Source organism: Lagopus leucura, unplaced genomic scaffold (genome assembly GCF_019238085.1).
Source record: "Lagopus leucura isolate 7727_CA_CO unplaced genomic scaffold, USGS_WTPT01 Super-Scaffold_100157, whole genome shotgun sequence".
Classification (NCBI taxonomy): domain Eukaryota; kingdom Metazoa; phylum Chordata; class Aves; order Galliformes; family Phasianidae; genus Lagopus; species Lagopus leucura.
In genome coordinates, this window is record NW_024962334.1 from 8,400,353 (window position 1) to 8,415,853 (window position 15,501).

The window sequence follows — 15,501 nt, forward strand, 5'->3', positions numbered from 1 at the left end:
ATAGTAGACTTGGATTTTTAAAAGGCTTTCCATAAGTCTCTCAGTAGGACTTCCTAAAGCAACTAAGATGCTGGAAAAGGAGAGAGCAAAGTTCTTCTCAAGATTAGTAACAGCTTAAATGATAAGAAATAATAAATGGCTAGTTTTTTACCATAAATGTGAATGACTCTTATAATCCCACCAAGATCTTTCCTATGGAATGTATTCATAAATTGTCTGAGTAAAGAGATGAACAGCAATGTGACAAAGGTTTTTAATAATAGAGAGTTATTTAAAATTAAGACTGTGAAAAGTTGTAGACAAAATATTGATTGAATGGATGACAGAATTGCAGATAATATTCAGTATCATATCAGTAATGACAGATTTTAATAATGTATGTAGGGAAAAACCACCCTAACTATACAGACTTTGGAGCTTGCATGATATTAGTCTAAGAAGTGTCTGTGGGACCAGAAGTAAGAAGCTTTCCTCTGGCTGGGTCAGCACCTCTCTTGGACTGCTGCCTGTTTTCTGTAATGGTCACCAGCTTTTAATTTTGCTGAGGATTGGCCTACTGTCATTTTTACAATAGCCTGTCAGAGGACATGGGATTTGTAAAGGCTTTTTGGAAATTCTGGCTTGCGTGATAGGAAGAAAAGTAAGCCTTGTTCTTGTTGGAAAGGTGCTGGCATGTAGCAAAAGTGTATGTCAGTCTACTTACCATTATACTGTGAAAAAAGCTACTTGGTTGTGGCAAGTTGGCATCTGGAGCAAAGATGCTTCAGAGTCTGGAGGCACGTGCTTTACTCATCCTAGTGTACTGAAGGACAGGAAAGAGAGGGCAAAGTCTGGCTCCAGGAAGACCCCTTGTCCTGAGTCACATTTCTCTGATCAACCATCCCACTCATGTGATAGAGGAATTGGAGGATCATAGAATGACTTGGGTTGAAAGAAACCTCAAAGATCCTCTGGTAAAACCCCCCGAGCCTTGGGCAGGATTGCCAGACTGTGCGTAGAAGGGTACCAAGAAGCACATTAGCTGCCTCCTGGCAGAGGGTGGCACCCCTCTTACAGCTCACAGGAAATGTGAGAAGAAAGGGCTTCCTCTGTGGACCTTCTCTTTATGGATTCCATTGATTCGGGCATTTGCCGAATCTCGTGGATTTGGCCACGGTCATCTTTATGTTCTCATCAACCATTTCACAGAGGACTGTACACAAGGCTTCCTCAGGGATGTGGAAGAAGCGTTGATGGTAGTGTTATTTCTGTAATAATGTGAAGGAACCTTGTTCCCCATTCCCCTCCCGTAAATTATGCTTGCTGTTCCATCCTCTAAGACAGTTATGCAGTGTATCCCCTAAGACAAATATGTGGGTGTCTACAGAGCAATGGCTAGCAAAACCAGGGGTGAATGGGAGCTGGAAGGGAGTGCACAAGAGGAAGAGAGTAGGAAAGAATCAGCAGGAAAATCACTAGTATCTTCCTGCAAGGTGTCCTCTTTCACAGCCTGTGGCTTTGCTCTTCACCCCTGACTAAGACACCTGTCTTGCTGTGCTGGGTTGCTTTAGCCTGCTATGAAAACCTGCTGTAGGGTAGCATTTTAGAACCTACCTGAGCTTTTGGTGGAAGTCATGGAGGGAGACACCTGTGGATGGTCAGTACTCTTCAGTATTTAGAGACCGTATTACCTCTTCCTGGACTAAGGGGCATTTTTGTCTGGATTTTTCCTAGGACCTAGCAAAGGAAAGAGGCTGCCATCCCTAGTAGAACAGTGAACTCAGTAGAGGGATCCTTTGAGAAACTCAACAAAGGATTCCTCTAGCTTTTCCCATTTCATGCTCTGGTGGTTTCCTGCCCTACAGGTGGGAAGTAATTGCCATGAGCTCAGAGGTTCCTGCTGGGAACCTCCTTGGGTCTTGGGTTAAGGGGTGAAAGGATTACCTTTGGGAGGGAATGAGGAAAGGAAGAAGGCTGACTGAGGGAAGAGGCTCTGCTGCTGCTGCATCAATTGCTGTGTGCCCAACCCACACAGCACGTAGTACCATTTGTACATAGGTAAGTCAGTTCATCTCCATGTGCTGGCTGTGGGATTGGTTTCCATTGTAGCCATTTGAAATATAATCATGTACTGGGAGCAAAGAGCTTTAGGCCTGGGAGGTGGACTCTTAGTCTAACCCAGTCCAGTAGTCAGCAAGGAGTAATATTTGTATGTCATGCAGTTCATCTATTCTAAGACTAGTAAATGAAGAGTCATAGTATTAGGAGTTGCAAACTATTCAAACAAACATATGTAGAACAGCTGTGACTAGTAAGTATATTAAAATGATATATTTACAATATAAGTGAAGCTAGAGTCTAAATTCACTGGTAAATAAATGTTTGGAAATGATTAGTTTGCTTTTATGAAATGAGAGAAGAATAAAGAGTGCTACATTATGAGCAGCTGACATGTGATAATGACTGCTCCTTCAGAAAACCATAATAGGAAGCTGTCTGACTCACATCTAGTGATGGCTTCTCTGTAAATTATAAGTCATAAAAACCCAATATGTCTACCCTGGAAGTTAGTAATTTTTCCCTTACTGAAATACTTCAATTCTCCCTCGTAGCCTATGAGTCTGAAACGCTTATTATAAGCAGTTTAATGAAAGTAATTGTGATCTAAACCTGATCCAGCAAGCCAATGCCTTGTTTTGTATTACTGTATTGAGAGATAAAAAGTTGATTTAATTATTCTTGTTGTCAACTCATTCCTTGGTTTCGCTGCAGTGCCAAATTGGTTGGCAGTCCAGTGTTCTTAAGGCCCGTAAAAGTAAGTCTCACCTCTCATGCACATCATCAGATGGCCACTAGATGGGTGATATTTGTCTTGGATTGAATTTAAGTCAGCAATGTGGATGTGAAAGACTTGATATCTCGTTAACAATCCCTTGATCTGCCCAGTTCCCCTGGGTGCTGTTTTAGAATGATAATCTCAATCATTCTTCAAATCTTTATAAGCAATCAGCAACTCTTAGAAGATAAAACTTTTCCTGCTAGTTCTACCAAATTAAAAAAAAAATCACAAAAAAAATCCCAGCAGCTGAGCTAGAGGCTTTGATTAGACAGGTATTCTTTTTAAGTCAGCTTTAGTAATTTTAGATTTTGTTTCTGCATGCTTCAAAATGAGCTAACTAATTTAGATTGGTCTGAGTGCTTGAAATAGAACAATAAATCTTTACTTTAATCTATGAAATTACTTTTAACCTGACATCAGTGTAACTTCCAAGTACCTTAACCTTTTCCAGAAAGGATCGTAGATCTGATTAAACTTCAAAACTCCACCATCTAGCTTACACGAAAATTTTCCTTAATAGTGTGCCAATCACACTGCTTGTTCTGTGTACTGTGTGGTCAGGGCCTTTGTATGATATTTACCAAAAGTTAGATTTTTCCAGTGTAAATAGGAAACTGAGTTTATTACTTTTCCTGGAACAAAGATGAGATCATCGTATCAGCTTTGTACTGTGACATGATTAAGTTTGTGCTGTGACTCACTTACCTTGTCCTGGAGGACAAAGTTATCAAATTGACTGCCACTGTAGGTATGGGAGCAGAGGCAGTACTGTGTGGCAGACATTCAGGTGTTCGTTCTGAGTCTGAAAACAGTAAGTCTTGTCTTAAAAAGCACAGTGTGAGTGTGTATGACTTCTTTTTAATGAGGATGTCTGCTTTCGTTTCCGTAACAGTGTTAATATTTAAATTATCGACCTAATCAGGTTAAGCATATGGGCTGCACCATCTAATTTTAAGGCACACCTTGTTCATAGGAGTTGTGCAACATCAAACTGGAAACAATGATGTAATTAGCTGCCCATCAGCAAAAAACGTCTGGAGGGTTTTATCTGCAAACCTCTAGGATAAGACAGACTGCTTTATGAAGTTCAAAATGCCGTATGTGGATCCTGTTTGGATATTTTGTGTCTTAGCAGCGATGATAATACTTGACAACTTTCTTCTCATAGTCACAAAGAAAACGAGGGGGAAAATACCCAGTTCACATCCTGATTAGATCATAGCTGAAAGCTGTGCTGTCGGCAGCCTTTTGTACACAGTTCGATAGGCTTGTCTATTCAGCTGAAGCCAAAGCTGCAGCAGTGGCAGTGCTGTAAGCTAAGTGTAAGGTTCACCGTCTGATCTGCGTGGGCGCAGTTTCTCAGAACCCCTGCATTCATTAGGATTGCTTTTAGCCAGTGGTATCCATTTCTCAAACACCAATTTCACACACAAGATAAAAGCAAAAAGCCGATGCACGTGTAAAATAAGAGTATGTTTGTTCATCTGCTGGTACTTAAACATAACGTATTTTGAGATAACAAAAACTACAAAGAAGAATTTTCTCCCTGAAAGACTTAATAATACAACTCAAGATTGAAATTTAACTTGTCTCAGCAAGCGTCTCATGGCCAAACAAACAGTGCATCACAAAGCTGGTTAATGTTGAGCCACAGCAGCTGGGCTCATATTTATTCTACTTTTCAATAGGACTTGCTTGACAATTTTACATAAAAGTCACTTCCTAAATTTTTTTCTTATTAGACATTGCCTTCTAGGCTGCTTGTTCAAGATAAGCATCAAAATGATGGTTAATCTTTGTTGTATTGCAGAGTTACAAAGAGAAACAATCAGTTTGTTTTCCAGTGTATGTTCTATCCAAATTAAACTGTTTACTTTCTATAGGAAAAAGGCTTCTTAGTATGGCAATTCTGTGCGTTTTGTGTCTATGGAAGGCCAAGATTTCCCCTTTGTTGTGGATTTGTTTCTTCACCAAGAAAGTTTTGTCTTTTCAGTTTTCTGCCTCTTAATCTCCACCTTTAGGGACAAAGGTGTGTGAGCTCAGTGATGCAAGAAGGGATTTTTTTCTCCTGTTCCTGCTCTGGGGTGTCAGGAACCACTGGCAGTGAAATGCAGCAGCCAGGTAGGGCAGTGATTTTTACTTTAAAAACTAAACAAAAAAACATGGCAGCTAAACCCAGAAAAGCTCATTTGTCAAGGCCCTTGGACCGTGTTACTGGTAGATGACATAATTAATTTCAATTTGGATGTGTTTTATAAAAATAAAGATGCACTAAAAATGTTGTGCTTGCATCTTTCCTATGTTGGTAGCTCAGAATTCTAACATTTACAGAGCTTTCAAAGTAAGGACTTCCACCACAGTACCCTCAGAGCACAGCTGTTGAAGGAGCTGTTGCCCCCTTGCTTGGCAGTTCATTCTCCCTTGCCTGATACAGCACAGTTGATGGTTGCTCCCAAGTCTTCTGCAGCACGGGATGCAATGGATTGTTGTAAATCACCATCAGTGGTAATCTGAGCTAGCCGACTTAGTGGGTTGTGTGTGTAGATGTCACATTCTAGCTAAGTGCCTGGTAATTTCTTCAACTGTTTAAACTCAAGTGCTTGTGATTATTTACTTAATTGCATGGTTTTAATTTAGCTAAAATTTGTTTGAATACACAATACAGAAGATAAGCTGGAGTATCTGTGATAACTCAGTACCAGACAGCCTTCCGCGTGGTGAGGAAGAACAATTTAAGTAGCTAGCTTGTAATTTCTTTGTTCTTTCCTTGACACTGTGATAGATACTTCCTCACTTTCTCCCACTTAGGGTGATGACAGCTGGGCAGTGAAACCAAAGGGAAATATCCCCCATGCCCATGAGCTGCACACACAGCCCCTCTCCTCATTCTGTCTGCCATCAAGTATTTATGCAGAGTTGTCGCGTGCTGCCCTTCTTTTTAAACTGTCAGGGATGAGTTACCAGCAGCATGAGTTTGCCCTTAAATAAAATGAACCTTGGTCTTCCATGACATCTTTTATCAACAGTAACACGGTACAGTACCATTTGTGTCATTGGTTAATGACATCATGTTGGACCTGCAGTCGCTGTATCTTTCCTCTTTTGTTGTTGATAGAAGACTGCCAGATTGAAGAGCTTGATCCTTCTTGCTCCCTAGCATAAGAGCACTTCTTGCATGAGTTGGAAATGTCAGCTGATAAGAAAAGATTAAGATGACTGCAAAGCACTGTACTGAGAGTTTTAAAAAAAAAAAGTGATTTATCTTTTCTTTGCAACTTTCTGCTCTAAATCATTTAACTTTGTCTTGGGGCCCTTTTGTTTTGCAGTTGCAGCAAAGAAATTCTGTAGTGTTTACATGTATCTGTTTCTTGCAATATGACTATAAAGAACAGGAAGATGGTATTATGTTAGGGACAGCTGTAAGGACTTCTTCCATATACAGACTGACAGGAGCTGCAACATAGCAAATTGACAAAAGCACGGGAAAGCTGCTCAGGAGTCTATTCACGACTGATGAATGTGGTCATCAGCCAAGTGTGGGTACCTGTGAGCTGAGATATGAAGAGGAAAATGGGTATGCAGTTATGAGATCACTAGCTGCTTGATAGCACTAAACCAGCAGTACGCAGGGTGAAACATGGAGTCCAAACAGAACAAAACAGCTAATAGTGATGACATCCAAAATGTGAGTGACAGAGAACTTGTGCTTTTCTGCAGGAGGAGCTGCAGTGAGCAGGGATGACCTCTGATGTAAGCTCTTACTTGCAAGTTGGCATATGGAGGGATTAATTCTCTTTAGTCTGTTCATTTGGAATAAGTAGTGCAAGTCTGGAAATGTGCGTGTCTGCCTTGGGTGCAAAGTTGGGCTGCCTTTTTGGTGATTGTTCGTGACTGACATTAGAGTATTCAGTCAGTCTGTATGGGATGGTCTCTTATAACGAGGGGAATCAAGTATGGAACCTGCTCTTGAGAGAGCAGCAAGAAGGAAAAGTATTTATTCCAGAAGCTGCCAAGCTGTGGATTTGTGTTACTGTGAAAAGTTTCTTACCTCCTTCTTTGGAAATGTGTTCACTTTCTGAGAGCCATCTGTAGGGATTAGCTGTGCTGGTGTGCTAGGATGCTGGGAGCCCAGCATGGTTAGGAATAGGTACAGGAGCCATCCAGAAAGCAGAACTGTCATGGTCAGCAGTGAGAAATGCGCTCTGTTTTCACACAGACAGATGTTTTTCTTCTGATTGTACAGTGAAGCCAAGCATTCTGAAACCTGCAACCTGTTTAGTTGATTCATCATTCAAGGCCAGCGTAATTCCCAGTGACTATCATTGTTATTTTTTGTTATGGAGTCCTAATTCATTGTTTCTGCAAGCACAAAAGTATTGCTGGACTCGTTTGGTGTTTTGGTGCACTGTAATTTTACATAGAGCAATTCTGTTGAGATTGCCCAGCTGTGTCATCTGTTGGGCTCATCACTATTACTTCCTTTTGACCTCTTCTCTGTAATTGCACATGCATGACTTACTGGCTGCTGTAAAGATGCCTGAATTCAACTGTGCTCATTTTAAAAAAAGAACCAAACAAACAGAAAAAGTAGATAGACGAAAATGATTCTTTTTGAGGTCAGAGAGGACCAACTGTGTAGCTGTTTGCTTTCTGCCAGGCAGCCAGAGCCATCTGTCACATGACAGTGAGCAGACAGATTTTTAGAAGTTCATTTGTTTTTATGACCGTTTTTACAATTTTATGCAAATTGAACCATTACATAAAGCGTAATTTTCCTCAGAAATAGATGGTTTAGAGACTTACATCCCTGTTCACTCATTTACATATTCAGTTGCTTTTTATACAAAGAATAAAAATGATGCCTTTCTCCTCTAATAAAAACTCCTCAGACCCATGTTTTGTCTTTTTCTACTGTATGAAGGACCATCCATTTTCAGTACTAAAAGAAAACATCAAGTTTTACGTGTCCATAGAAATTAAGCCTATAATAGCCTATAAAGGTTATGAAGGAATTAATGTTTAATGCTTTAATATTTAGCTTAAACTCATAATCTGTAATGATTTTTAAGGTTTTGTTGCTCTTTTTATTCTTCACGTATTCGTTTTTCATATTCTGTATTTTTAATATGACTCCTGATAGTCCTTCCAGTCTTGGAATGGTAGATCTAAAACCTGAAGTCAAGTTGTACAGGTTTTCAGTTGTTGGGGTGCTGTGCTTAAGTCCAGATGATAACCATTGTGAGCACAAAGTTCTTCTGCTTCATCCTCAGCAAAAGTTAATGCTATATAAAGGTTCTGCCAGGGGAAGCCTGAATTGCACCAACAATTCTGTAAAAGGACAATTTGCCAGTATCCACTCAAATATGGCTTCATGATGACATAATAGTCTTTATTTCTATGTCGAGCATTTTAAAGCAAGACCAGCTTTTTCTGTTGTTGTTCTTGGGTTTCTTTTATCTTTTAATTTTTTTTGAGGCTATGCATTGAAACTCAAATTTCTCCAGTGAGTTGTAAATATTTGGCAGTTCATAGGGATTTAGTCAGATCCTTTCTGCATCACAGGCATGGCTGCTCAAGTGTTTGCGTCCTTGGATGTGTGTAGGCATTTATGAAATTAGTACTTGCTTGGTTGCTTTCATACTTTTCCTATATAGTAGTTGCCATTTAAAGGTCAGCACTTTCCAATATATTCTGGGTGTCACATTTTTTTCCTAATAGTGAGAAGATGAGTTATCTGTATGATTCTTACCCATACGAGCATAGAAACATTTGAAATAATTTTGCATCACCATAGCATGAAGTATGATAGTGAAAGATCTGGGGTCAGTTGTATTCACTGCTATGCCCAGAAAAGGAGGCCATCCTTAACTTCTGGAGCATGTATCAATTAAATTTGGGTATAATTTCAAAATGTGTAATCAGTTCTGTGGTTTCATGGGGAAAATATAAATGATAGATTTCTCCTTTTTCTTTTGTATGGGGGAATTCATATGAGACCAGCAGATGTCTAGGAGTTGTTGGTCTCCTCAGATACAGTGAGACCTATGAGAGGCTTGTCAGAGTGTACAAACTCTGTCCATGGCCCTTTTTGCTAAAGCTGATATTTGGGCCCAGCAGGGAATGCTTGGGCAGACTGAAATTACTCTGAATTGATAGCTCACGGAGCCATCAGCATGCAGATGATGGATGAACCTGTCTTTGTGGATGAGGTCACCAGCAACACAGTGGCAAGTGTTAATTTTTAATGTCATGTTGATGTTGGGCTTGCTAATGTGCACTATGGAACAGGCTGCATATACTGGAACAGCAGCCCAGGGAAGCGGTGGAATCGCCAACCCTGGAGGTGTTCAAGAAATGTGTAGATGTGGCACTCAGGGATGTGGTTGGTGGGCATGATGGGGATGGGTTGAGGCTGGGCTAGGTGATCTTAGTGGTCTTTTCCAACATTAATGTTTCTATGATTCTATGTGTAATGCAACCCTGCAACAGTTTGTGGAAGTCTTCTCTGGCATCTTGAAGCTACCGTTTGCTGGACAGGACTGTGGGTTACTTTTGCTGATGAGGTTGCTGTGGCCAACTGGTTCTAAAGGATGTAAAGAGATAGCCCTGTCCACCTCCACTAAATTAAATCTTCTGAATTCAGTTGTAGAAGATAGAAGCTGTGATCATATCTGTTTTCTGGGTTATAAAGAGGGTTGTAAAAGTTATAAAGCGAAAGGTGTCAAGGAACACTCAAAGTCATAGAATTGTAGAACGGCTTGGGTTGGAAGGGACCTCAAAGATCATCAGATTCCAACCTCAGTTCCAAAACCAATTAACAGTGATACAATGGGAGCAGACCTGCCTTGTCTCACTGCAACAGGCCCTTGAGGCAGCATGCTCAGCCTGCCTGGAGCCTGGCTGTCTGCAAGTTAGCAGTGGAAACTGCCATAAGCTTGGAATAAACCCGCACACCTACAAATTATAAGACAACAAAACGCATTGGGTGAAGTCTTGGCCTTATCAAAGTCAAATGGAGCTGGCTGCTGACTTCAGCAGAACATGGATTTTATTCATAAAAAGAAAAAAAGATTTTTGAATTCTAAAATCAGAGTTAAACTGTCTGATGTAGGGTTTGTTTTTTTTTTTTTTTTTTTTGTCACAGATACCTGCTTGTTTTCACATGTATTTACAGGATCTGAACGCCACAATGTCTTTGTGTCTGCAATCCCTGGCTATAGCAGTACTTGCCAAAGCACACCTGGAACACTCATGCATTTGTAACTTTCATTTCTTGTTTTTATGGTCCAGCAACATTGCTCAGGCCTGTTCAGATGAGTTGGCAATTAGTAACGTAAATATAACTTGTCTGACTTGATTTGTTCTTCCCACACGCATTCTGTCTGTCTCTCTGTGGTGAACCATTTGTAGAGAGGAGAGTAGCAAGGAAGCCTGCTTTGATGGGATGGATGTCACAAAGGTGCTCAGTCCTTACTAGGAAATCTCATACACCATGGGGAGCAACAGTACTGTGCAGCCACCCTTATGAGCACTCTCACCTGCACTGATCTCTCCTTGAGCATATTCTTGGTCACAGCACTCCTCTGTAAGAGGCAGTGGCTGAGTGTTACTGCCCACAAATGGTGAATGACAAACCAAGGAATGCACTTGGTTTATTCCTGCACTGCCTGCACACAGCTCGGTGAGACAGACTGGAAGCAAAAGTCCATCTCAGGACATTTAAAGATACAAGAGGTCAGCAGCATGGGGAGCCTTTCTTGTCCAGCCCCATTTCCAGTGATGCCGTTCCATTCACTTATTCACTGGGCTGTCACATTGGCTGTGGCAACACTTTGACTACACTGTATTTTGTGACGTTCATTCAGTTTGTTCACATCCTATGTAGAACCTCAGGTAGTGCACAGGGAAGAGATGTGATTATTCTGATTGTGGCAGGAACCAAAGCTCTTGATCACAGAAGGGCCTTTGAGATGCTTAGTGCTTGGGTACGTGTTGCTGTCACAGTGATTCTAAACCTGTGAATATCTGATGTTTGTTTGGTAAACCAGCCCATGTACTGACAGTGGCTGCTCCCATTGCTAGCAAAGCTGAGTGAGAAATGCAGCTAACTGATCCTGCAAGATAATTGGCTTAATTGCATTTAAAGCTTGAGGAAAAAGTAGGATTGGAGACTTCTCAGTTTATTAGCAAAGAATCATCGAGTCACAGAATCATTATGGTTGGAAAAGGCCTCTAAGACATCTAGTCCTACTGCCAACCCATCACCACCATGCCCGCTAACCATGTCCTTCAGTGCCACAAAAGCATTCTTCCTTTGGGTGCTTCCTGCTGTCCCCTTCCTGCACTCACCCTCAGCAGCCCCGCAATGCCTGAGCAGCTGCTCTCAAGTGTAAGTAATACTGATCTTTACGTATCAATTATGGAATTCTTTATGATTCATCCTTGCTGAATAGAACTGAAGGAAGGAAAGCTTTGGAATGGCTATTAGCTTAATAAAGGAAAGCCATTTTGAAGTTATTTTAAAATTGCAGTGAGTATGCAACTAAACTGAGATTTTAATTACATTTTAAATTAATGAAACAGCTATTGATTAATGATTAAGTATGTGCTGTAGCCAGCCCTGACAAATCAGCATTGTTACAAGGGATCATTAAAGAAGTTGTTAAAATTCTAACTGAAGTAGAACTGCTGTGGATAAAGGATACAGAAGTGCTGGGAAGGAGAAGACGACAATGAAATGCATGAGAAGTACATGTGGCTCCAAAAAGTTTGATTGCTGACAGCTTGGTTTGTTAACTTCTTTTTATTTGTGGAACAAAATGACGACAAAAACTGAGCAATCTTTTAATACGTTAAGAAGTCTGCAAAGTGCTGTTGATCCAGTTCCTGCCTTGGGGTGCCACCTGCACTGCTGGCAATGCATCACTGCAGTGTTATCTAGACGGGGGAGATTTAGGCTAGATATTAGGAATAAATTCTTTACCAGAGTGCAGCGAGGCCCTGGTACAGCTGTCCAGAGAAGCTGTGGTGCTCCATCCCTGGAGGTACTCAAGGCCAGGCTGGATGGGGCCCTGGGCAGCTTGGTCTTGTTGGTCGGCAGCCCTGGCCATGGCAGAGAGTTGGAGCTGGGTGGGCCCTTCCAACCCAACCCATTCTGTGATTCTATGATGGCACAAGGCATGCTGCAACACAGGCAAACTTGTAGTCAGATCCTAAAACTCCATAGGATGAAGTCACTAATTGAAGTAGAGTGTTTCAGAATTAAAAGAAAAAGAAAACAAAAAACTGATATAAGGTTTTATAATTGAGCATGCTTTGAATGGTTGATGTGTAATGCACAAAAGACAAGTTGTTAAAAGAACACTGAGGTGGTACAGGTTTCATCACCTAAGCATTAGGGTTTATTAGAACTGGAGATACCAGTAGCCTTTATTTGACATCCTAACTCCATGAAGCATGATCCAGGTTTCAGTGACTGTTCTGCTGTGACCTCCTTCAAGTGTGTGGGATAAATGGGAGGAATGAGCATGAGGGGTACCTCAGAGTCGGTTGGAAATGTTTAGTAGAGGCTAGGAGCTCTCCTGGGGGAGGAACAGCAGTGTCTTGTGGTTGGAGCACTTTGCTCTCTCAGCAGCCATACTGTTATGGTTTTGTCTTTGTCTGAAATTCAGAACTCAGGTTACAAAATGTCTTTTGCAGCTACGGGATGTGAATTAAAGGAGAATGGATTACTGAAATATAATGGATTGCTGAAATATAAATCAAAGGGTTCAGAAATGACCTCAGGAGAGTAAAAATGCCCAACAACATGTAATCAGAACTTACTAATGATTTATACTTAGGTAATGAGGTCACTTTTTTTTTTTTTCCCAACACACAGGATAGATTTTAGAGCACTACAGACAGATCCCTATTCCTGCTAACAACAGGATGTTCTGATTACAGTTGTAGTGTCTGAGAATCACTGCTGATAAATGGTGGAGGTGGCAGCTCTAAGTACAGTTTCTCATGTAATTTAAAAGGGAGATTCAAAGACATGTTGCTTGATCAGTGGTAAATAGGACCAGCCGTGGCATGCTAAGGCTTAAAAGTCCTTGCCAGATTTTGGGATTAGAAGTTGTTGTTTCAGGCATTAACTCCTCCAGTATCAAAATAATCAGCTGCTCTGATCCTCTCCTTTTCCTTTCTGTTTGGCCAAGATCTACTTACCTTTGCAAGCAGGAACTGATATGCAACATTTTGCTTCTCCCCCCCCGTTTTGTGATAGGACTACTGCTTCAGCAAGCTGTTAGGTGTCCAGTGTCTGTGTCACCGTGCTGGGCAGGTTAAAGCTGTGTCCCCGTGGCCTTCCCATTCACTCTGCCATTGGGTCAGGGAACGTGCAGCTGCCTGTAGCTGTGTGGCTATGCTGTGTAAGGCTGGAGACCTCACAAACTGGCTGTTACAGATGAGGGAGAGAAAGCAGTCACAGCAAATTCAGCTGTGATCAGGATGCTGTTGATACTGAAGGTCACTGTGTGCTCTGTAAGAGCCCTGTGCAGGCAATATTCCTGATGAACAGTGAGCAGCAAGCAACAACTGAAATGCAGTTGTTTCCACTGCTGTGACTTTCAACCAGAGAAAACCCCACGTGTCTTGATGTTAAGACTGACACAGGCTTGGTTGTTTTTTCCTAGGGTCCCCTTGGAATTCAGAATCAATGGTTTGTATTTACAATGGTCCTAAGGATGAAATCAGGGCTGGCAGACTGTGATGTGTGAACTCGCATACATATACAGGCACGCAGAAAAAGAAGGATTTTGTTAATTAAGCTGAGACATTTTAGGCAGCCTGTGCCTAAACTTCAGCCCTTTTTGGTAAAAGGGACTTTTCTCTTGGGTCTCTTTAATGTCACATTCCATTTACAAGGGTAACAAATGCTGTAACTTGTTTCCCTCTTCCCTATCCCGCAGAAAATGACAGAGAGGAATTTCTTTCAATGCCTTTGATAAGCTCCCTTTCTTTTTGTTCCAGATAACTTCAAACGAGAAGTGCTTGGAGAGCCTGAAGAGTGATGGCGATGCTCTGCTCTGTGCTCTGCAGAGCCTGGCCCAGCCTGCCAGGTGCGTCCCCTCGGGCTTCGGGGCTTTCAGGATGGGAGCTCTCCGCCTCCTGTCTGCTGTGACTTCTTCCAGCATCGCCTCCTGCAGCAGAGGCCCCTCAGGTTTCCACCCTTGCCCCCCCCCCATCAGAGCTCAGTGGCGGATCTGGGGCCTGCTTTGATCCCAGCTGTGGCTGGCCACAGTCAGCTGCACCGCCAGCCTGTGCTGGTGCACATCTGTCATGTTCAACTTGTTTTTTATTTTATTTCAAACAATCAGTCTCTTTTATAACCGGATACTGGTCCGTGTTTCTTGGCATGGTGGGTGAGATGCACAATGTGGTAGTTGTGCCCTGTTTTAAAGTAACCAAACTGTGTGGTATGCTTGCAAGCTGATTTTTATTTATTTATTTATTTATTTTCCTAAATACGCAGCTGAAGAACAGGGATGCTTTTGTTTGCAAATACCTGTGGCTTCCCAGCAAAGCTTTGAGGCTGTGGGCACTGCCAGGGCTTCCTCTGCAGGAACAGAGGTGCTGGTCCCAGCAGCTTGGCCAGACCTCAGCTCCTCTCCCTTGGACTTTCCCTCACCACCTAATCCTCTCCTTGGACGTATAAATGAATGAATTGCTGTTCTCTGCACCCCAACTGCAGGCCGTTAAGCTCCATTTTGCTCCTGGTGAAAATAAATCAGAGATGGTATTTTATAGATCAGTTCTTGAACTGCTCAGTTTGTGCAGTGCTCTCTGTGCTCCCAAACACAGGCAGTGGTCTGGGATGACACCTTGATGTCATCCCAGTGATGGGAGCAGGGATGTGAATAGAGAGGAAATGGTCAGGAAGTGGTGAGTTTGAGGATCTGTGTGCTGGGACACACCAAGCCCATCCTGAACAGCTGCTGACTCACGTTTTTTGTATGACATGGTAAATAATCCAACTAACAAAATGATAGCTCTCCCTAGGGGGGATGCTGGCACTGCCACTGAAGATGACAGTGATGTGACGGTGGGAAAAGAAGATTTTTTTTCTTGTTTTAGAACGTTTTCAATCTCTCACTGCATTTCAGTGTTAAATGCGCTGCACAGCCCATCCAGCAGCCAGCTCTGAGTCTGTCTTTCTGATCTCCTCTAAGTGTTATCTGCACAACTCTGTACTCAGAAAACCACATACTACAGAGTCCAAAATAAGCAGCAGCTTCTCTCGTTTGACTCAAGATGCTCAGGAGACCAAATCATAGGGCAGGCTCCTCTGCTTGTAGCAGTAGCAGGAAGGCTCCCAGGAGCTCATGGATTTCATTTTCCGTCCTCCCAGATTTTAAGGAATGCACATCTCTGTCCATTCACCTGCTGAGGAGCCTGGGAGGGATCTAGCCTGCATCTCAAGCATGGACAAACGGCCTACAGGGTAGACAGGGAAAGTCTGGGGTTAGCATGCTCAATCAAGTGTAGCCAAGTGGCCTTTCCGTATATGAACGTTACAGGCGTTCTGCCATCTCCTCAAACTCCCTCTCCTGTGCCATCTTCCCTACAGTATCCCTTGTCACCTACTCATTTCAGCCTCCTCTTCTCACCTGTGCTTTGAACCCTGCTAAGATGCCTTTCCA

At 42.1% G+C, this 15,501-nt stretch overlaps 1 protein-coding gene across 3 annotated transcripts in view; it reads left to right on the plus strand.

The window, feature by feature from the left end:
• ULK4 (unc-51 like kinase 4) overlaps positions 1–15,501 on the plus strand; it is a 211,960-nt gene that overhangs the window by 195,098 nt on the left and 1,361 nt on the right. For all 3 annotated transcript variants that reach the window (XM_042889032.1, XM_042889034.1, XM_042889033.1), the window contains one exon: positions 13,832–13,920. In XM_042889032.1, coding sequence (XP_042744966.1) covers positions 13,832–13,920 — 89 coding nt within the window. The remainder of the gene's footprint in view (positions 1–13,831; positions 13,921–15,501) is intronic.